The sequence below is a fragment of the Acanthopagrus latus genome, chromosome 1 (genome assembly GCF_904848185.1).
Source record: "Acanthopagrus latus isolate v.2019 chromosome 1, fAcaLat1.1, whole genome shotgun sequence".
Classification (NCBI taxonomy): domain Eukaryota; kingdom Metazoa; phylum Chordata; class Actinopteri; order Spariformes; family Sparidae; genus Acanthopagrus; species Acanthopagrus latus.
In genome coordinates, this window is record NC_051039.1 from 4,468,523 (window position 1) to 4,490,520 (window position 21,998).

At 42.2% G+C, this 21,998-nt stretch overlaps 1 protein-coding gene across 2 annotated transcripts in view; it reads left to right on the plus strand.

Moving 5' to 3' along the window:
• LOC119028451 (voltage-dependent calcium channel gamma-2 subunit-like) overlaps positions 1–18,775 on the plus strand; it is a 62,024-nt gene extending 43,249 nt beyond the window's left edge. Inside the window, exons 3-5 of one of the 2 annotated variants that reach the window (XM_037114463.1) lie at positions 13,253–13,393; positions 16,461–16,682; positions 16,758–18,775. In XM_037114463.1, the coding sequence (XP_036970358.1) occupies positions 13,253–13,393; positions 16,461–16,682; positions 16,758–16,984 (590 nt within the window). In that variant the 3' untranslated portion in view covers positions 16,985–18,775. Of the gene's footprint in view, positions 1–13,252; positions 13,394–16,460 lie in introns of both variants that reach the window. The other variant, XM_037114456.1, reaches the window with a different exon arrangement.
• Positions 18,776–21,998: the final 3,223 nt, after the last annotated feature.

Consider the following 21,998-nt stretch of genomic DNA (forward strand, 5'->3'; position numbering starts at 1 on the left):
ACTCCGGATAGACCCTATAAACTTTTAGTAATCATCCAGATAAAGCGACAGATCCTAGGAGAGTTACTAACATTGCAAGATTTGGTGTTTGAGGTTGGGACATCTCCAGGTGTGTTTGTAGGGGCAAAAACTGGCATTTTAAGCCAAAACGTGATCTTTTCCTAACCAAATGCTTTTTTTTTTATTTGCACCTAAAGAGTATAAGCACAGCATTGTCTCATCATATAAATTGGAAATGGAACCTAAAGAAACTTGACTATTTTACATAAAGAAATGTTTAAGTACAACAGCTTTATCTGTGGGATCATTCGAATCAGCATGATTGAAGTTTCAAGGACTTCAGAAGATTCAGATACAAGAATAACTCTGTATCAACTTTGCCATTGAAAATCTTGGACTAGGGGGACAACAGCCTGGGACACTGTGGAAAAAAATGGAGGCAGCTGGGGCAAGAAGTTGAAGGTTAAAGAGAAAGGGCGATGACAAAGAGTTAAGATCAGAAACTAGAGGGAGCAATGTAAAGGTGGAGGTCCTCAAAAGAGGATCTGGAAGTCAAGGTCTGCGGAGGAGGTCAGTGGCATGGAAAAGGATGAAAGATGGGCAGCCAAATGGGCAATGAAGTCTTCAAGAAGACAGATGTTGGGGGATGAAAGAGGACAGGAGGACAAGGTGGCAGAATAAGGCAAAAGACAAGGAGAAGAGAAGGTGAAGGAGGTGAAGGACAAGGAGTAGGGTACCAGTGCAGTGCTGTTGCTCTCCCAGCGGCTTGCCAATTAGGACACTTTCTTCTAAAAATACTCCAGGCTCCGCTATGTGGGTCACACCTCTCCCTCTCCTCCTTCCTTCCATCCATCCCTTGCCTCCTCCCTCTTGCTTTCCATCCATCTGTCTGTCCATCTCCACGGAGGCCTGCACGCCTGTCTGACAGCTGGTGGATGGAGGCTGTGGGGTCGAGCGAGGGGATAATGGGGAGCAGGACAGAGCGGGAACTGAAGTTGCTGTCAGAATCCACTTCAGATGTTTTTTAGAAAGTTCCAAGAGAGTTTGATTTGAACAAAAGAATGCACCAGAGTTGCTGTCACAGTGAGCCACAGTAGTCTGACAGTAGTCTGACAGTAGCCTGTCGAGATTTTATGAATTTTTTACTTTGGCGGGTTTTATGGGTGAGCTGTGATTCCTAAAGGTCCTTTAGGACTTTATGAGTGGCTCCTCTGTACAGCACCTTGTTGGGTGAAGGTGGAGGCATTCAGATTAATAATCCCAGACAGAGATTAGACATTGATCAGTTGGTGGTCTGGTTTCCTTTTACACTTTTGTAGCAACTGAAACAGCAGTCACCATTTTGGGAATCGAAGACAGAAGATACTGTTCATTTTGAATTTGTTGCATTTTTCCTGGGTGAACCGCTTATCCCGCATTCCTTCTTTACCCACTGTGCGCTACGGCAACCATTGGAAATACCCGTTCACTCATGTGTTTGTTTGAACACAAGGCTAACGTTGTCAAATGGTTCACACAGGACACAACATAAACGTCCTTGGTGATAATTCTATAAGCAACCCGTACATCCACACCCACCTACTCCCTGTCTAATCTTGCCATATTCTGGACTACGCTAGAGAGTTAGTTGAAATCCTGGAAGTTTCTTCATCTGTAAGAGATGCCATTAATCTATGAAAGTCAGGAGGGAGCATAAACCACCTACAACTAAGCTAATGCACTAAACTAAATAAAACTGCATAACTGGTCAGTAACAAAGGAGCTTTGGCTGCAAACCTCACCTCCAAGACACAGATATTTAAACACGAGTCACTCTATAGTTTAATTTGACTTTTAAACAGCTTGACTTTGTAGTTTTGACCAAACATTACTTACAGAAGAGAAAATAGGCCAATGTTTTTAGACTATTCTCTGTATAGAAATGTATTCTCATGTAATAGATGCCTTGGAGATACCTGGTCATAATTTGCACCACCAATTGATTGATTAAAAATAAACTAGGTGTTCCCATGTTAAAGGCAATAAAGGAACATGCATCTGGTGCAATGGTGTGGCGGTGTGTGGAGATCTATAGTACATAATAAATTAAAGCTTAGCTGCACAGGAAGTCGAAGGAAAATAAAGAATACTGCCAGGCTTATCCTTTAACTGTCTTGAAAACATATCAAACCCAGTCACCCCTGTTTTTGCATATGCACAATGTTAAGATGAGTCACCAGCTTACCATTGAGCCGTTCAGCCAATCAGAACCACTTCTAGTCGTGATAGTGGAGAGCTACGCGCCGCACGTATTCAGCATTGCTGTGTCAGGTCCGTAATTGTATGTGACTGTGACCATTTGACAAATCGTCCCTTCTGTTCTTATTCCGCTCGTTTTCTGAGCACCACTTTAATGGAGTGCAAGATCACATAATTATTGTAAACGCACTCACACACTGACTCTTGCACTGCTCGCTTTTGGTTTCCTGTAATCTTCAGTGATATGGTAATCAAAGCTCATTCTACTGCTGCACTCACTATAAGTCACTCTGAATCACAGTGTCAGCTAAATTACCAAAATGACAATGTAAAGTGCGGATGATGATACGTTCTGACAGATGGAAATGATGCAACATTTGTTTATCACTCATACACATTCCCTCCTGGAAGCTTCCCAACACAACCACAGTCTTACAAGTGGCCGCTGCGCAGCTCTGCTGGACTGGTTGAGCTCCTTGTTACACAGTCTGTGAACGAGGGGAGACCACTGCTCTTTCATAACCCCCTACCAGCCTCAATTGTCTATTCTTTCATTTCCAGGCTGCCAGCTTGAATTTCAATCATATAGTTTTTAATGGCCAAAGCCTGGGATAATGATACGAAAAAGATTGCCGCCGATCTGAGAGTGCAGCAGCTTTTCAATTTTAGTGGGAAAATCTTCATTCTCAAAATGACTCAAGCCAATTTCTGGAAGAGATAGACATAAATATCACAATTCATGAACAGACTGCCACAAATTAGACCACTTGTACCAAAGGCGGTAGACCAATATTATGCGGAGATTGAAAGTTGTCATTCATTTTGGATTCTTTACACTCTCTATCCTCTCTCTCCTTCCCCAAGAGTCTTTTCGATCACTCTCTCTCAGTCTCTCGCTCTCTGAGCCGTCTCACCCTGCCACCCCCACCCTTCGCTCTCTCTGGGTGAATTTGTACATGTGGTTATGTAAGGGCGAGCAGTCAGCCTTCCTCCTGCAGCAGTACTATCAGCCGCAGCCAAAGAGAGAGAGAGCGAGGACAGAGACACCACCCCAATCCTTCACTACAGCATAAAATAGAGGACAGGGATTACAGTTTACCATGCTGGTGTATCCATTTGAACTCGCGGAGAAGAATCGTCGGAAATATGAATGATTCATTTATAAATCATAAGTGCAAACACAGCTAATATGTGAGTGACTCCGAATAGATCAGAGTGTACCATCTACTCTGATCATATGATACATAAATAGCATGGTGGAAGAAGACATTTTAAGAGATCAATAATGTATGGAACTCATCCATGATTTGATTTGATTTTTGATTGAAACGTGTTTTTGCCGAGTCTATTGCATCTGTATTTGGAAAGATCAACAGATCTTTGGTTTTATCCTCTAACAACAGTCATTTACATTTTCAAATTCCTTTTAAACGATATGGGTATTTAACATCAGCATCAGCAGCTTGACTTTTTCTGATGGCTTCCTGACGGCTAGAGTTAGGCGAGCTCAAATAACACCCACCAAAAAAGAGTCTAGAGCTGAATTGTTGTTGTCCCCTTCCGAGATTAACAATAAACAGCAACAAGATAGAAGTTCAGTTTGTTGCAAATTTTGGATTCTCCAATCTGTCTGGCGTAAAACTCATTTTTCCAACCGATCGATGAAGGATCTCAGAAAAATAAACTAAACCTATCAGCATTACCTCCAGCACCACTCGATTGATGGTCTAAGGAAAAGGAAAGTGTCGGAAAGTGCAGCTGCAGGCTGCCGGTAAGAGAGCTGTCTCATCTTTGAAGTGTTTTTTATTTCAAATTTGAGTACAACAATACTAGTTGAACCACAGACTCTGCTTTTGATTGCGATGGTTAAAACTGAGAGCTCATTTTGAAGCTCTTATCTTCAGTCTATCGTACTGTTGCAGAATGTTTTAACATTTTTAATTAGTTCTTGTATTTTATGCACATATTCAAATCATTTCAGAACAGATTTAACTACATACAATGATTAATTTGTATTGAGTTCTTTGGTTGTTATTATCAAATTCCAACTATTATTGATTGTGGCTGTTTTGGTAACTGAAAGCACATCACGCTGCTGCCAGTGCTCGGTGGATCAGGTCTCATTTGTCCTGGTTACCCAGTTGAAATGAGGTCTCTTTTATGCATGTGGGATAGGATTGTTATGTTTTCATTCTGGATCAGGTCCAACATTTTTTGAACCCATGAAGACCTCGAATTCCCATTCATAGTGGACAGACTAGAAACATTTGGGAAATATCCAAATAAAGTTTAGCCTTTAGACCCGTGGTGATAGGAGCTCTTGGGGCTGTTGCACTGAAACTACTGAATGCTCTGCCAGCACTCTTACACTCTGCTGATTCTGTGGATTATTTTACAGTGCAGCTAAGACCTTTTTAGACTAACCTGTGTGCACTATGTCTGCATTTCTTGCATTAACTGTGTTTTATGTATAGTGTTTATGATATATATGGGCTTGTGTGGTCACATCTTTTGTCATTTCTTTCTGTAAGTTGTATGATGCCCTTGTGAAGCTCTTTATGAGTCTGTGAAATCACTCTACAAACAAAATTTAATTCTGAACTTAAAATCATTGTCTTTTGGCTGGTCAGGAGAGCATTTCAAAAGTTGAAATGCATTCAAAAGTAGCAATGAAATGCAAAAATATGCATGAGACTGAATAAAAAACTGGGGCTGCAGAAGCGGTACATCCAAACTGAAACAGGCAGAAAGTCACAGTACTTAATTAACACTTAATCAACACTTAATTGACACTTCTCCTTTCTATTAATATCCTTTCTTAACATAATCACAGATTGTCCTGGTAAGCGTAAAACACTGATATTGGAAACTTTTCCAAAAGTCCCAAATCATGCCATAACCAACAATGGCACTGCACCAAACAACACAGATTTCCTCATTAATTTCATCCAGACCATTCATTTCAACGTGACACACAAATGACAAGCTCGACCGAAAACAAAGATGATACAAGGACATAACATCCACTTCGGCCTGCTGAGGCTCTGTGATGTCCTACATAAGTTTGATGTATAGTCTAATGTGCAACATATCTCTTCTGCTGTCTGCTATTATTGCACATGAACTCATGTTGTCCTTGAAACTCGAGCTGCTATTTGTTTTATCTTAGTTGGTCACTACACATCTGCTGCACCTACAATCAAATACATCCATACCATTAATAGATGTATTTATTTGAAGCACAATTTTGCTTTGATGAAAATGTTATGAAGTAGGAGAAGCGTCTAAGGCATGGTTATCTTTGTGAGACTGTTTGTGGGCACATTAAAGATGTTTTTAAGCTGATAACAAATGGACGGTGTGTATTTGGGGTTTTATTTAAAGGATGTGATGTGCACAACACTTTGTTGTTTGTGAGCCAATGTGTGCATGGTTGTGTGTGTGTGTGTGTGTGTGTGTGTGTGTGTGTGTGTGTGTGTGTGTGTGTGTGACAGAATAAATATAAGATAGTATGTTGACTTTGTGTATGCAGGGTTAGATGGAAAGGGTGTGAAATATATAACGCACAGTGTGTGAACGTGTGTTTTTGTAGGTGTGTGTGTGTGTGTGTGTGTCATATCATGCATGGAGCTGCTGAATGGGATTAGATATGGCTAACAGCTCAGCTCTGGCCCTAACTGGCTTGAACAAGGCACAGGAACACACACACACATACACACAGTCGCATGTATGTACATATATATTTGAGAGGACCGTCACTGAAAAATGTATCCTTTTGTCCCTCAACCTAACATTTTTAAAAATGAATTGTTTATTTGGATAAATCAAAACAAAACTGTCGATCACAAAGCACAAGAAAAAGGAAACATTAATAATAAAATGGTACACACAATGTGTTTTGGTGAGATGCAGTAAATGTTTCTTGACAAAACTTCACAAGAAACCTTTGAATAAATACCAGAATGTCAAAATATTCAAATATAAATGAATGCCCTGCAATAAGAAAATACATTAAAGTGGCAACAGACAACTTATTCCCACAAGAGTTTCTAAGTGGCATTAGTGTTGGCACCACTGTTTTGAACTTCATCTTTTTTGTTTTCCTGAGAGTTGCAGATACCACCACATGACAAAACGTGAGTTTATTCAATCATTTAGTCTTTGATAGAAATGGAATCACCAGTTAACCTTCCTTTTCCTGGCTGACCATGTCGGTGGCAGACAGAAAATATGTTTAGTTATAGAAAAGTTCGGGAATGGATGAAAACACTGATGGTTTATTATTCTGCGTCCATTACACCATGCAGTCAACAATTATTTCAGTGATACATTGGAGAAGAGATTATTGCCAGATTAAATGTACTGACTATAACTGCTGCAAAAATATCATGAAGTAAAAAGAATAAGTTTTAAATAACCAAGTAAAAGTGCCTCAAAGTTAAGACAAAACAAATGAAGTTTTTGGGTACATTTATTTAGCTACTCGACACCACTGCACAAAAAGCCATTTTGAAAAAGGGAGAATCGGCCAAAATGTCCCCACTCATATCATCTACAACTCGGTCCTCACAAAGATACAAATACATGAACATATTTCCACACAAACAGACACAGTTGTGATTTGCTCTGAATACTCTGACGTGGAAGCGGTGCGCAGTCTTGCCGTTGCTAAAATTAGAATGCTGGATCCTCGTACATAATGCTAATACTCCGGAGCGGGAGGAGACACGTGACGTCACCGACTGATGACGCCATCCGACTCGCTGATGTCACCGCCGCTATTTTAGGGAGCAGAGTTGTGACATGGAGGCATATCACGATTTACATGAGTAATACGGCATGATAATGACTGGCAGGCTGCGCAGGCACCCTTGTGTGAATGTGTGTGTGCGTGCGTGTGTGCACGTGTGTGTGTATGTGCAACATTTGTGCAGCAACACACTGACACAGGCACGTGCAGACGCACACATCTGCCTGCTGGTGTGTGTGTGTGTGTGTGTGTGTGTGTGTGTGTGTGTGTGTCCATGCTATTTTTCTTCATACCCTCTAAATAAGACGCGTTCATTTTCTAAATACGATTCCACTGGTGAAAACGTCTGTCAGCTTAACATGGACACACACACACACACACACACTCACTCATGCAGTTGGTTATTCCCCTGTAGCTGTTTTGCCAAGTTCCCACAACCACATGTTCTTTGCTGCTGGGCTCTCCCACGTGGGCGAAATGTGTGTGTGCGTGTGTGCGTGTGTGCGTGTGTGTGTGTGTGTGTGTGAGTGAGTGAGAGAGAGAGAGAGAGCAGATCGTTCCTGCGTGGGTAGTGTACAGTGTGTATGGGAAACACCCCACTTTGGAGCAGGAGAGTGAGCGAGTGAGTGGGTGGGAGGCTGATCGATGAGTGTGTTCACTTTGTAGCTTGTTGAGCTGGTGTGTGTGTGTGTGTGTGAGAGAAAGTAATGGTGCACTGTACTGTAGTTTGTGTGTATAAATTAAAGTGAGTGTGTGTAGGTGTGTGTGTGTGTGTGTGTGTGTGTGTGTGTGAACCCAGGGAGCTCCCAAGGTGGTGTCCACCCCCGCCTCTATAATTCAGCCACAATTACAAGGCTCTCCTCTGCCGCAGCTAATGAAACCATAAGTCAGCCGAAGACCCACACACACACACACTCTCTCTCTCTCACACGCACACACACACGCAAACACACCACTGCAGCAGAACCAACCAAGCAGTGGGAGAAATAAAGGGAGGCTGAAAGTGTAACAGTAAGATGAAAAAGGAAAGAGGTTTGAGAGAATGTGGAAGTTTTTGTGTGCGTGCGTGCGTGTGTGTGTGTGTGTGTGTGTTCTGCCTCCTGTATGTGTGTTGTACCAGAATCATAGCGCATGGTAGATACACACAGTGTTGCTTAACTTTCTTCATTTGCAGAGACTCTACCAGAGGTTAGTAGAAGATGAATCTTAGCATCGGCTTCGTGTCATCTGTTTGAACACGCAGGTTATGATCTGTGAGATGAAACATCACACAGCTGATGACTAGTTATATTTATGATTAACTGTGGTTCTACATTATTGGAACAGTGGCATTAACATCAATCTTCTCATCCCTTCTTCCTCCTCCGGATGATTGTTTCAGTACGTACAGGAATGACGCCGACTCTCTTCTAAATAGCATCAGTAAAACAATAATCCTCCACCACCGCATGATCCGACTGGGAGACATTGCAACAATATTACATATCATTTTGTACTTGGATAATTAGCAGACGGGGTGACTAGTCCAGCGTATACCCCATCACTATGTTAATATGAGCTGGGCTAATATTAATCCCCCTGCAACCTTGTACAAATAAACGGGTATAGATAAAGGATGGATTGATGGATGCAGGTAATCTACTGTTGATCCCTTTGCTAGTTATGCTCGCTTATTGCTTAATTAACAAAAGCCCTCAATGTTATACAAGGATCACATGGTAATAGGAAATGAAAAATACTGATGTCAGTATATCGGATGATGTTCACAATTTTTTTGCAATGATCGCTCGGGTGTGGTTATGTTTGTCGTAGAGTCGCAATTTAGGCAAGAAAAGTATTTGGTTAGGTTTAGGAAAACATTGCAGTCTGGGTTGAAAATCACTACGTTACTTCTGGAGCTCCCATTACAAACATAACTACTGTTTAGTCGCACACTGAACATGAAATTCATCTCTTAAATGAAAATCCTGTCCCTGTTCAACCCGACCAACCATCCCCCGACCTCATTCATACATAAACTTCTCACTCTTGTACTTTTTCACCAAACTTCGTCGTTTCCAGCTGCAGTAGTACCTACGAACACGAAAGGTCACCTGACAACAAACGTAAAGATGGGTCATAATAAGCTGCTTTCACTTTCCCCCTGTAACATTTTGGTTTTCTAAAATTACATCAGTGCACCAGAACAATGAACTTCATTAGGAATTTAATCATTTTAAATTACTCAAGCATCTTTTACAGAAATATAATCTCATAAAAATGTGTTCATATTGGCACATAACAACCACAACAATACTGACGTATCTGCTAGGCCGATAAAATTAACCAGCCAATATATTGGTTAGGCTAGACATTTATCTTCTGTATGTGCAGTAAATAAATATGTACTGTATATTCTATTTTACTGACAACACATGTAGAAAAAAAAGGTCCTGACCTTCTTCTGCAAATTATTTATTTTAACAATTTAAAGCTAATTAATCAGCTAGCTATTTAACAAGGGGACATTTAAAGAGGTTTCAGAACAGGCAAAGACCAAAATAAATGGCCAAGGAACACAATTCTTGCCGCAATGTTGCCTTGGACAGCAGATGCTTGGCGAAGCGTTTGCCTGTAGTTGTGTTGTATGCTGAGGCAGGATGGCCTTAAGTTTACAGAGATAATCCCACAACCAGGAAGTCAGAGGTTCAGTTCCCACCGCAGCCTCGAGCAGCCTCGACAAAGAAACCAAAGACACACTGCAGACGTCTCCTCACACGGCTGCCGAAGCTCGTTCACTCTCGACTCACCTCTCCTCTCTCTCTCCGTCTCTGTGCCGTGATGTGCTTGGTGGCAGGGTGCGCCTGGAGGCCGGCGCATTTGGTTAAAAATTCTTCCTTTTAAACTCCCTGCCTTCTGCTTAGAGCACTAGTGCAGAGAGGAACGGAGAGAGAGAGAGAGAGACGGAGATTGCTTGAGGCAAAGCAGCTTCACAGAGAAGTGAAGGCCTGCAGTCTTCTCGCTCCTCCGCTTGTCTCATCTTCTTTTTTTTCCTCTGCTTTCATTACTTTTGCTTTCCTATCCTTTAGTCTTTTTCTTTTCCACTGTCATCCCTCTATCCCCCTGTATGTTGTCAATTTTTTGCCTCCCACCACGGTTTCCCTTTTTGTATTGTCCTGTATTTGGATCGCCAAATACTGCTAGCTTTTATAACTTCATTGCATTCCTTTCAGAAAAATAACCGCAGTCAGCCGCAAAGATAAATTAATCTGTAATGAAGAATTTAAGATTAGAAGTGAAAATGTCTCCAAGGAAAATGTAGGCGCCTACATTTTTATTCTATGGTAGTGTGGCCCAAACATATGATACCCAAGAACGCTTCACATATAATAACACTTGGACTGTTATTAATGTTGTGAAATGGTTGTGGCTCTAAAACTACTCAGGTTTAGGACAATATCATATGTTGTGTTACGATAACTACGGTCAGACTTGACGTGACACATCATGGAATGTCAAGTGACGCCCATGTGTCACTTCCTTAATGGAAATTATGATATTTACGTACATAACTTGTACATGTGGCATTAGTTAAAAACAAATCACAATCGATTCTTCCTCACAAACGCAGGAAAAGACCAGCGCACGACTGATTGAGCTCCTCCAGCCACCAACCAAGCTGCCATGATTGATGCAAAAAGTTTTAAAAAGAAGTCTGACTTTCTAATGGCCAGTGCGCCGCTGTTGTCATCGTACACTGCATAAGTTGCATGCTGAGATTTCTCAGCCCGACAGGTGTAACAACAGTTCCGAAGGCGAGTGGGGTTTTAGGATGTGGTCAATACAAATCTGATTATAAAACACAGCCTTGCCACCATATATTACCTGCTGTCCAGGAAAATATTCTGTGCGTGTGGGTCCATCAACATCAGCAGTGTGTTCACCTCTAGTGAGTGATAAATCAAGTGTAGTACAAGTGTGTGTGTGTGTGCGTGTGTGTTCGAGTGCATTAGTGCTTACTCTGGAAAAAAAAAGACGGGTGTGCGTACAGTATGTAGCTTGCATGAGGGGCTTTCCACCTTGAAGACAATTTGCCCTGACAGCACATGTCGATGAAGAAGAGGAGATGGGGTTAAAACAAATACGATGGTAGAGGAGGAGGAGGAGGAAGAGGAGGAGGGAAAGCTTGGTGCAGTGCCAAGACTGAGGTCACCTTAATATTTGATCTGCTTCAGTGAATGGAAACATCTCAGTACAGAAAGAGAGAGAGAGCAAGAAAACAAGAGGGTAAAACGGGAAGTGAAGGAAAAAGGAGTTTGACAGTTATCATCGTAGGTGACATGTTCTTTTTTTTTCAGCAGCGGTTTTAAAGGAGCTCTTGAGCAAGGCAGCAAAGTCTGTTACTGGAAATCTTATTTTGCTAGTTTTGACCATAATTTTTACATCATGCTCTGGGAACTATTACAGTCTCACACCAAAGCTTGTGATAGCTCCGTCCATCCAGTAAAGGGTAGGTAGGACTTGCTTAGGCACATAAAGTACATGTTTGTATGAAGGTGTAGTATCAGAAGGGTTGACAATGATGGGAACAATGGACAAATGCAATTCAAAGGACCACATCCACGCTGGGAGGAGCTCAGGAGAAATGGTTTGACACTTTATTCATAAGATTTTCAAGTGCACAACCAAACGTTGGAGGTCCCATGTATGGTCAATGGTCATTGGTGACTGTTAACAATTTAAGTACAACCATGATGTTTTCTTAAACCTAAGCAAGTCATTTGATTTTAATTGAAAATGATACTGGATGTATTATTTTTATTTTTGGTAACTTGATCACAGAAGAGAGAGAATTGTTTCAAGAGATAGACGAGGCCAAACGTGACAGTCAAACAGTGGACCAGCAGGTGTATGATGTGGTTTGGCTTGATATCAGGTCGACTACAACAACCATTACATGACAGGGGAAAAAAAAAACCTCAAGGAGTCAGACACTGTGACAGGTTGTAGACCAGCCAAGATTTCAGACAAGTAAAAATCACTTTACTGATTACATGTTGTTTTTGCCCCATTAGTGTCAGGATTCCCCAAATCGATGATCTTGAGTTGTAAAGATCAGTAGATCATTTTACATTTTCAATATCGTCTTTAAAATGGTGTGTGATATAACTGCCATATTTCTCCAGTTGATCCTGCCTTTAATTTAGACGATCGAAAGTGAAACCTCATTTCGATCATTCTTCAATTTAGAATAGAGATTGTGATACCCCTGAGCCTCGTTACACATTTTAATGTGATGGGTACAACGCTATTGTTACTGATAAATAGCATAATAATGATGGTAATAATGACTGAACCCACAAGAAAAAGTAACAAGTTGTGAACAAATGGAATCATCATTTCAGATTATAGTTAGATTCTGCAACCCACTGCAAAAAAGTACCAACCACCCAGAGAGGTTTTAAAATAGTCAAAGTGTCTTCCAGGGAATGTTTTATATATATATAAATATATTATTTACTTGAGTACAAATGCTGAAGATTAACTGAGAGCAGAGCATTACATGTGAAGTTTTATTATTTATTTTCTCTTGCTGACTTTATCCATTTGTGTTCTCGCAAAGAAAAAGAGAAATTCTGTTATCTTAACCAAGGGAACAGACCTACGCAGGGAATCGTATCGGCATGAAATCCACTAAAAAAGTTCAGGAATGTGACATTGGTCGCCTCAGAAACCAGATCAAGCTCCGTGACCACGGCAGCGCCATGACAACCCCGAGGCCAATCAGCAAATCAGCCACGCAGAGGGCAAACAGACAGACAGCTGATGGACAGACTGATAGGGGAGGGAAAGAGGACGGAGACAGTCGGAGAGTTGGAGAGATGATAGAGTGATAGAGCGAGGGAGAGGGACACACTGCACAATGGAGAGGAGATCTTTGATAGCAGGAGTCAGGAGAAAGAAAGGTGGAGGAGATTTTAGAAAGTAAATACACTTTAGTAATAATATGGACGAAGTAGTCAAGATATATATTTAACTGTGAAATGGATCTTTAAAGGATCATATTGCTGACACGAGTCTTTGCTATCGAGGCTTCAATTATACATTACAAACAATTTAAAGCTTCCATCCATATCATCTATTATTTGATCATTCCTGCCATTTGTAGTAATAACGATATCTTTAGCACGTGCCCAGTGGTGACAAGTATAACAATGACTGTTATTTTTCTTCTTGATGTGTGTGTGTGTGTGTGTGTGTGTGTGTGTGTGTGTTTGTGTCCAGGCGCTGTACGAGCCTCCAGCATCTTCCCCATCCTGAGTGTGATCCTGCTCTTCATGGGGGGGCTGTGCATCGCCGCCAGCGAGTTCTACAAGTCACGCCACAACATCATCCTCAGCTCCGGCATCCTCTTCGTCTCTGCAGGTACGGAGGGAAGGAGAGAGGGAGGAAGGCAGGGAAGGGTGAGGGAAGGAGGAGGATTTAGGGGGGAAATAAAAGGGGGCAGGAAATTATATTGTGTACAGTGGAAAAAGATCACATTAGATGAAAGAAGAAATAAAAGGTTTTGGGGGAAAAAGGGAAAGACAGAAGGGAAGGTAGAAGTGTTTTGGATTTACTTTAGGAAAAATTATGTAAAACTTTAAATGAGGGCATCTTCAGAAAATCTATTTTCTTTTGGATTCAACATATCTGTCTTTGACTACTGTCAATCCAGCGACTGGATAAAAACTGGACGGAGGACAATACAAAGATGTTACCTGTGAACCTGCTCTCATTGATTTTTTGAGGACAGTGTAACAATGTGTAACCACACTGGCACATTGGCTTTCAAACTGTGTCATATCTACACATTGTGCCATCACTGAGCGATGTCATCTTTGTAGGTGTCTTTGGCCAAGTGATGAGTTTAAATAAAAGGATTATTGTTTAATTATTTTGTCTCCAGCATCCTCAGCAAGAAATATCTCAGTCTCCAGATGCTAAATGCTCCACTATGTTCACAAGCTTGTAGCTAATTTTGTCCGTCCCTCTAATGGTGTTCGGACCCCCTTAGCTGATACAGAGACGGAGCAGAGACCCCCTAGTACATATAATTGAACTAAGCCTACAATAAAGTCTAGCTAACTGGCAATATGTGTGAATTATACATAGTTAGCCACACTTTCCCTTCCCAGGTCATCAATACTGAAGCCTTTAGCATGTGTGCAGCAGATCCTTACTCCCAGAAGGCCTTACTTATATTATTCCTTGGGAATGAGGTCAGCCTGAGTTAGCTAAATGGCTTGTTTTTTTTATGGATAGGCACCATGTGAGGAATTAGCATACCATTAGCCAGCTCACATGATGGCAGTCATGGGTAGACTTTCAACAATGTTGTGCAAATTATTCTTTTTTTAAACAGTGTATTTTTGGGGGGAGTCTTTGGTCCAGCTGCAGGCCTTACAACCAAAACAAAGAGCTGAAAGGGGATAAAACGTGGAGCGTTTAGTGTGGAAGGATCCTTCAAAATGCATGTAATAAATATTTGTTGGTCAGTCAGTAAAAGTGACACCTCTCACATCAATTACATGTCAAATAAAAGTAAGTTTCCTTCATATTCCTTGTATTCCTTCGCCATCCAATCATGAGTCACCTCTTTGATTCTCCACGAAAAAGAAAATCTGCACAATATCAACCACCACTGCATGAAAGAAAAATGAAAAGACATCGAGGATGAGGAGGCAGAAATGACAAATAAAGAGACAGGACAGTATCAGACAGTTGAAATAAACACAAATGTCTGTTGTGTGGAGCAACTACAACAACAACAACAACAAAAAAGAAAATAGCGCTCCCTGACCAGCAGGTGATGTGTTGCGTAGCGTTTCATATGTTCCATCCGACGATCGCCTCAGGACGAAGCTAGGCAGACAAAGATAGCACAGGTTGCCATTTTGCCGGATAGTTTTTTGTGGTTTTTTTGTGAGTGCGTGCGTGTGTGTGTGTGTGTTTGTACTCTGGTTCTAGGCCATGGCCTACTGTGCTGCACTAGATAACTAGTTCCCCCTCCAAGTCAGAAGTGAGAGATGCAGTTCTCTGTTTCTCTCACTCTCTTTCCCACTGTGTCTGTCTCTCTCGCCCTGTTGCTAGGCTAAGAGGAGGCCACTGGGATTACACTCTAAAAATAAGGTGTCCCTGATACTCTTCTGCTCTGATCCATCTCAATCAGGTCCTCGCAGGCCTCGCACCTCAGTCTGCTTTTCTGTGTCTTCATACAGTATTGTTTTCCACTCTTCGTGTGCTTATTTGTCCTTTTGTCTGCCTCTCTGTCTGTCCGTGTGTCTATTTCTGGCTACAAAACAGCCAGAGTGATGTTTTATGACAACGGCAACATATGATCAAAAAAGAAAGTGGGGAGGGAGGAAAAGGAAAGAGAGATGGAGAGGAAAGGTGAGACAGGGTGAAAGAGGTTGGCTGTGAATTTGAACATAGACTGGGGAAGGCGAACAACTGAGAGCCAGAGAAAGATATTCAAAAAATAAGAAAGTAACGTAAGGTTGAATCTGCCCCATTTTGCTTCTCAAAGAGGGAGAGAAAACTATCGGGAAAAACAGAACAGAAGAAGAAGAAGTAGAAGACACGTTGCTCCACTGGAGACAAGAGAAGAAGAGTGAAACTTGGTTTTAATGCCAGTGACTCTGGCAGGCAAAGCTGACGAGCTGACTCTTTATCTGGTTTCTGCTTTTGTGAGCACTAGTTTTTTGTCAGTGGGCTTCGCAGTTAATAGTTCAAATACATACGTACCTGTTCTGCCATCACATCCACACACTTAAATGACTGGATAGGTTGATTGTCAGTGACTCTGACACAACTTGACCTTTATGTACCAGGCAAGACTTTCATTGTACACTTGCAGTTTTTTGTTTGGTTGAGGCAAGAAAGCGTGGTTAGGTTTAGCAAATTGGGGACAAGGACACTTTGAAAAGAAAACGCAGTTGATATAGCGTAGCCCGATGCTCAGAGGCTGTGGTCCAGGGTTCAAAGTCTTGAGTCTTCCAATTTCCCTTCCTGAATGACGAATACAGGCCACCTGGTGGTTTGGAGAGTTATTGCTGCTCACAGTTGCAGTACATAGGCAGTAGTTGGTCATGGAGGATATTCTTTGCAATGTATTCAAGTGCAGCTTTTTGGACAGAGACGACATTAGTTGCCTGTTAAAAATGCCCACCCAATGATTTCATTGTGGGGTAAAGGCCCAATGAAAAATGTCGAATCTGTCTATGAATGTGGCTGTTTTGCCCCTAAACTCCCGCTCCTGTAGATAAAAGTTCCTCTGTTGAAATTTTAAGTGACTCGTGAACCACTCGTTCAGTGTTACACTTTATGTTTTTCAGCTGACAAAGATAATAGCTGTGATGACTTTGGTTGTTCATTGTGTGGGCCTACTTGAGTAACAGTTTGGCCGTGTTTTAGGTTTGATCTTATCTCCCTCCCTCTTTTCTTGTCCCAGGCCTGAGCAACATCATAGGAATCATTGTGTACATATCAGCCAACGCTGGGGACCCTTCCAAGAGTGACTCCAAGAAGAACAGCTACTCCTACGGCTGGTCCTTCTACTTCGGCGCCCTCTCCTTCATCATGGCCGAAATGGTGGGTGTGCTGGCCGTGCACATGTTCATCGACCGCCATCGGGAGCTCCGAGTGGGGGCACGAGCCGCCGACTACCTCCAAGGTGCGGCCATCACGCGCATCCCCAGCTACCGCTACCGTTATCGACGTCGCTCACGCTCTTCGTCCCGCTCCACAGATCCCTCGCACTCCCGCGAGGCATCACCGGTGGGCCTGAAGGCCTTCGGGACGCTGCCCTCCACTGAGCTGTCCATGTACACGCTGCCCAAGGGCCAAACGGGCACCCCGACAGCCACCTATAACTCCACGGAGAGGGACCACAACTTCCTGCAGGTCCACAACTGCATCCAGAAGGACCTGAAAGACTCAGGCAACACCGCCAACCGACGCACGACTCCTGTATGAAACTGATAGAGGGACCTCAGACACTTAAAAAAAAAAAAAAAATCAGAGGGAATTTGGGGGGAGGCGGCAAAAGACAGATCACGGTGTTAAGGAGACGGGAAGAGGCTTAAATGGATAGATGGAGTGAGGAGTAAGCGGCAGCGGGGGAAAGTTCTGAGCGCTCCACAGCACCTCAGATGATCACTGAGTTTCTGTTTAAAAAAAAGGAAACAGAGAAAAAAATGCATAAAAAAAGAAACATGCATGATTTTCCCATCTACCATTGTTTAACAAGTTTTGAACATGTTTGTAAAGATTTGAGGGGGAGGATGGGGAAAGAGGAGTTGGGAGTGGGGGGGTGGCCGGTGGATGTCTGTCTCGGGGCTGTGGAACTGTGGAGTGGTGGGCTGGGCCAGACTGCCCGATAAAAGGCGAACTTTATATTTTTTACTCTTCCTCAGTCTGATGAAAAAGGGGGCGTAGTTGACCCCTCAGCCCCGCCTATGATCCCGCCCTCGCACTACCATCCCACGAGCCCCCCCAACACACACACACACACACCCTAACCTCCCTTAAACCCCACTCCTTACTTTAGTTGCTGTATCTTCTTGATTTCATTCTTTATTCGCATTAATACTGTGAACCATTGCGGTGTGGGATTTTAGCAGGGAGCAAATTCAGGCCGCAAAAAAGAAAAAAAAAAGAAAAAAAAACACATAAGTTAATATATGTATTGATTATATATAAATATATGAATATATATGTTAATAAATCATGACTAGACTTCCCTGGCGCAAAAAAAAAAAAATATCAACAAGAGACAAAAAAAAGAAAGAAAACAAAGAAACCTACAAGTGAAACTAAATCAAGTCGTCATGGAAACCAAACCAAGACGGGAGGATTCATCGTGACTGGCTCATGTGACGGGCAAAAGGCTTCAGCCTACTTGATAAACTGATATTGGTTAGTATTAGACACATTATCACATTCTTTTACAACAACAACAAAAAATAAAATAAATCTTTTGGCCTTCCACCGAAAAACCCTGGCAGCCGTCGTTGTTCAGGGTCAACTAGAGGTGAAAAAGTTGACCTCACTTTTTTTTTTTTTCTTCTTTTGGCTCCATAAAGGGGCGGAGCGAGGAGAGAACTCTGGGTAATGGAGGATCTCTCAGCAAACTTGAAGAAAGACTGTGGACAGTGAATAATGACACTACTGCCAAAGACACAAAGTAGTGCGTGAGAGAACATGGCTACCAGCGAGGTGAAGCTAAGTGACTCCAAAAAATTAAGAATTTACATGCATGCTAATCAAAATCATCCGATCTGCTTTTAAGGAACCTATGTTTTGAACAATTGAACAATGATACCATGTAAGGGCAGTGGGGTGACAAAGTAGAAATTAATGTTACAGTACTGTGTCTATTTCAATTTTTCATTTTTTTTTTTGTTTTTGTTCGAGTGGGTAATCTGGGGTGGGGCTTCATTACGCTTGAAACAAAAAGAACAAAACTTTGGAGAACGTATCAAGGCTTTTTTTAAAACAGAAGAAAAATCTTATCTTGCCTTTTTTTTTCTCTCTTTCATTTAATTTTATTTTCTCGGTTCCTTTGAACTCTCACACAGCCTTAGTCTCTTTTTCTTTGTCTCATTTTTTCTTGTTCTTCGGTTTTTGCGTTGTGTTGTTGTAAATGAGAATTTAAAAAGAAAAAAAAAAAGCGTAATGTCTTTCAAGGTGCCAAAACTGAATGATTCTGAACTTGGATGCATCAAGTCCTGATGACGAATAAAAATTGAACCCCCCCGTAGGGAACAGAACGAGTCTTCTGTTGTATCATGTTTGGTCTTAAAACAGAGTCCGGTTAAAACAGAGAAGGGCCGGCACCTTAACCCACATCAGGATTTAAGGCATTTTAGCGAAACAAGAGACGAGAGAAGGACAGGTAAGACTGGTCACTGTTTGCCTTCGTTGTTTGGGTTGGATCAGTTTAGGGGGAATAAGGTTGGTTAGGTTTAGGGAAAAAAAAACATCATGGTTAGCCAATCAAAGGCAGAGTACGGTGGATCTTGGAATGAGTATCAGTGGGATCCATAATAATGTGGGAATGAGACAATCAACTGTCTTTCTCCAGAATCGCTAACTGCACATTTTATGTAAATGTGGCTGAAGTTCACCAGGAAGCTCCATTGTGGTTTTGACAAACTGCTGATAAACTGATGAAGTTCAAGTGGTTGACAGGAGGTAAAAAAAAAAAAAAAAAAAATCCAGGTATAGAAAATATCTGTGGAAGAAGAAGATCGATTTCCAAGCGTCCCGGCTCGAACCAGTTGTGGGTCGATTATTAACAGTACACACTGAACACTGATGAACAAGCACAGACGATCGAGCGTTGTGTCGTATGCTGCCTTCGCTGTTTCGTCAGGGCAAACCACAATTTTCACACACCTGCCGTATTTGGATTGTTAACTCAAAATTTTGTCCTACATATAGATTTTGACGACAGTTAACTTTAGGTAAGATGGCCCGGTCAGGTTGTGGGTTACCAGGCTGCAGTGACAGATGCGTTATGTGTGTCTGGCTAAATTATGGATCTTTGTGGGATGATTATTCATAATAAAGTCAGAGAAATTCTGTTTCCCGGGAGAAACAATGAGATGGAGGATGGTCTCGCAATACGGAAGGAATTCGGATGGAGTGTTGGAAGGTCTGCATCCTAACGACGAGGCTCTCAAGTCTCTATAGTGTGACCCGCCTCAACTCCGCCGCCTCATACTGCACATTTTCTCCCACAGAAAACATTAAAGTTGCTTGATGTTGTTGGGTTAATAGCGGTGGGAAAATGCAGCAGTACATTGCAGCACAGGCGTGACTTCCTGAGGGTGCAAACAGTGTGTGCCGCAACATGTTGGTGTGGTTTATTAAAACTGTTACACACCGTGGTTTTTTTTTTTTTTTTTTAATCCTGGCTGAAAGTATGCTCCACAATGAACACTCTGTCCCTTTCACTCAGTCATCCACGTATTCACTCTCTCCTCATCGCTCTCTATTCACCGTCACTCATTCACTCTCTTATCTTCATTCATTCACTCCCCCGTTAGCTCTCCAGTAGCCGGCTGACCCGTCGTTCCATCAGCTGTGGAATAAATGTCAAATTCTTCATCATCAGCCTCGATTGTCCTGCTGCATGATACTCTGTCTGTATGTGCTCTCTCTCTCTTTTTCTATCCCTCCTTCCCTTCCTCGCTCACTCCTCTCTCTCTCTCTCTCTCTCTCCCTCTCCTCCCCTGGTGCGATGATCAAAGTGGCTGGCATGTCTCTCTGCAGTACTGCTGTGATCACTGAAGAGAGGCGAACGAGCGAGGGAGGGAAGAGGAGGGAGGGAGGGAGAGGAGGAGAGAGCAAAGGGAGTGGAGCACTCGGGCAGCCCGATTCGAGCAGCGCCACACTGCCCCCCTCTGGCGTGGAGGTACATGATGATGTTGTCACATCAGCGTTTCGAACTCGATGACCTCGCCAAAGTATATGGAACATAAATCTTCGACGAGAGTGGGAGTGCCATGAATATAATGGAGGGTAAATCCAGTTGACAATCTCATTTGCAGAACAAGAATCACTTTCCCTTTTTAAGATTAAGGAGCCAGTTTGAGGGTTTGCTTTTTGCCGATACCCCAGAAAATATCCCCCTTTTTCAACAGCCTGTTGGCAGGTATGTATATTTCTTTTTAAAAGGCTATAGACTGATTCATTCAAATGTTTCATTACAGCCTGACTAACACACAATAATCAGAACTTCATGAAGCATCTCATTGCTGAAGCTCCTTCATCTACCTGTCTATATACTGGTGACCATTTGGCCTCTGACATCTCACTCTGAGTGTGTTCCAGGTGTCCTATAAACATAGGGAATCTGACAAACTGCTATCATGTCAGAGCTTCTTGATTGATCAGCAACTGAGAAGACAACTGATCGTGAAAAATCTGGAGAGACATACGGCCATATTAAGCTGATTAAGTCTTAAGGCTGGTAGAATTTGCCGGACAACCAGTGGGGAGGTTGCTGCTCCCAGCCGAGGAACAGTTCAGCACACATTGTCATTTTTGCACTTCAGCAAAGTTCAGTGGACGGAGCCAGGCAAGCTCTTTCCCCTTTTTTTTCCTAGGCTTTATGTTATGCTATGCTAAGCTAACTGGCCAACTGCAAACATACAGACGCAACGTTGATTCTCAAATCTGTCTCTATACTAGAAAGGGAACAACTTGAACTATTCCTTTAAGGGCTAACAATTAAAAATGAATGGGAGCCACTAATTAGCTGTCTGTTTCAATTCATACTAAATAACAACACATAGACTTCTTAGTCATTTAAAAAAATCTATCACAGTATATTTTCACACATAGCACATACAGGTTACCTCATTTCCTTTTTTTTTCTTTCAACACAGGGCATCATGTTTTTGAAATGGCAGTAATAAAAAAAAAAAGTTGTGATAATGCAGGCGAACTTGGAGGCATTGTGGGTAATTTTTGTCACGCTGCAGTTGAGACAGGAGGAGGGTAGCAGATCTGGGGGAAGAACAGCTGCTGTGTCCTCCCTCACCTGCAATTAGCAAGCTTTTTAGGTCATGGACAGTTAGGGGCTATGGAACAGGCCATGCTTAGACACACACACACACACACACACACACACACACACACACACAGAGCAGGAGAGACAGAACCCAAGGTTGAGGTCAATTCAATCAAATTACTACATTAATATGAGTTAGCATAATTTACAATTTCTGTATAACGGAATAATGTGGTCGTATTGCTACGGGGCACGACCTGATATAAAATGCAGGCAGGAAGCCGTTACTTAAAAACTCAAAGTGTCGAGGATCGAATGGACAAAATAAGGAAGGCAAATCAGCAGACAGACAAAAGAGGTGATGTGCAGAAAAGGAGGAGAGTGTAGGTGTGAGATCTGAGCTGGAACTCTGCGCCCTGTTCTCAGGCTGGGTCATGAATACAAACCCTCTGTTTGTCTGGGTGAGGA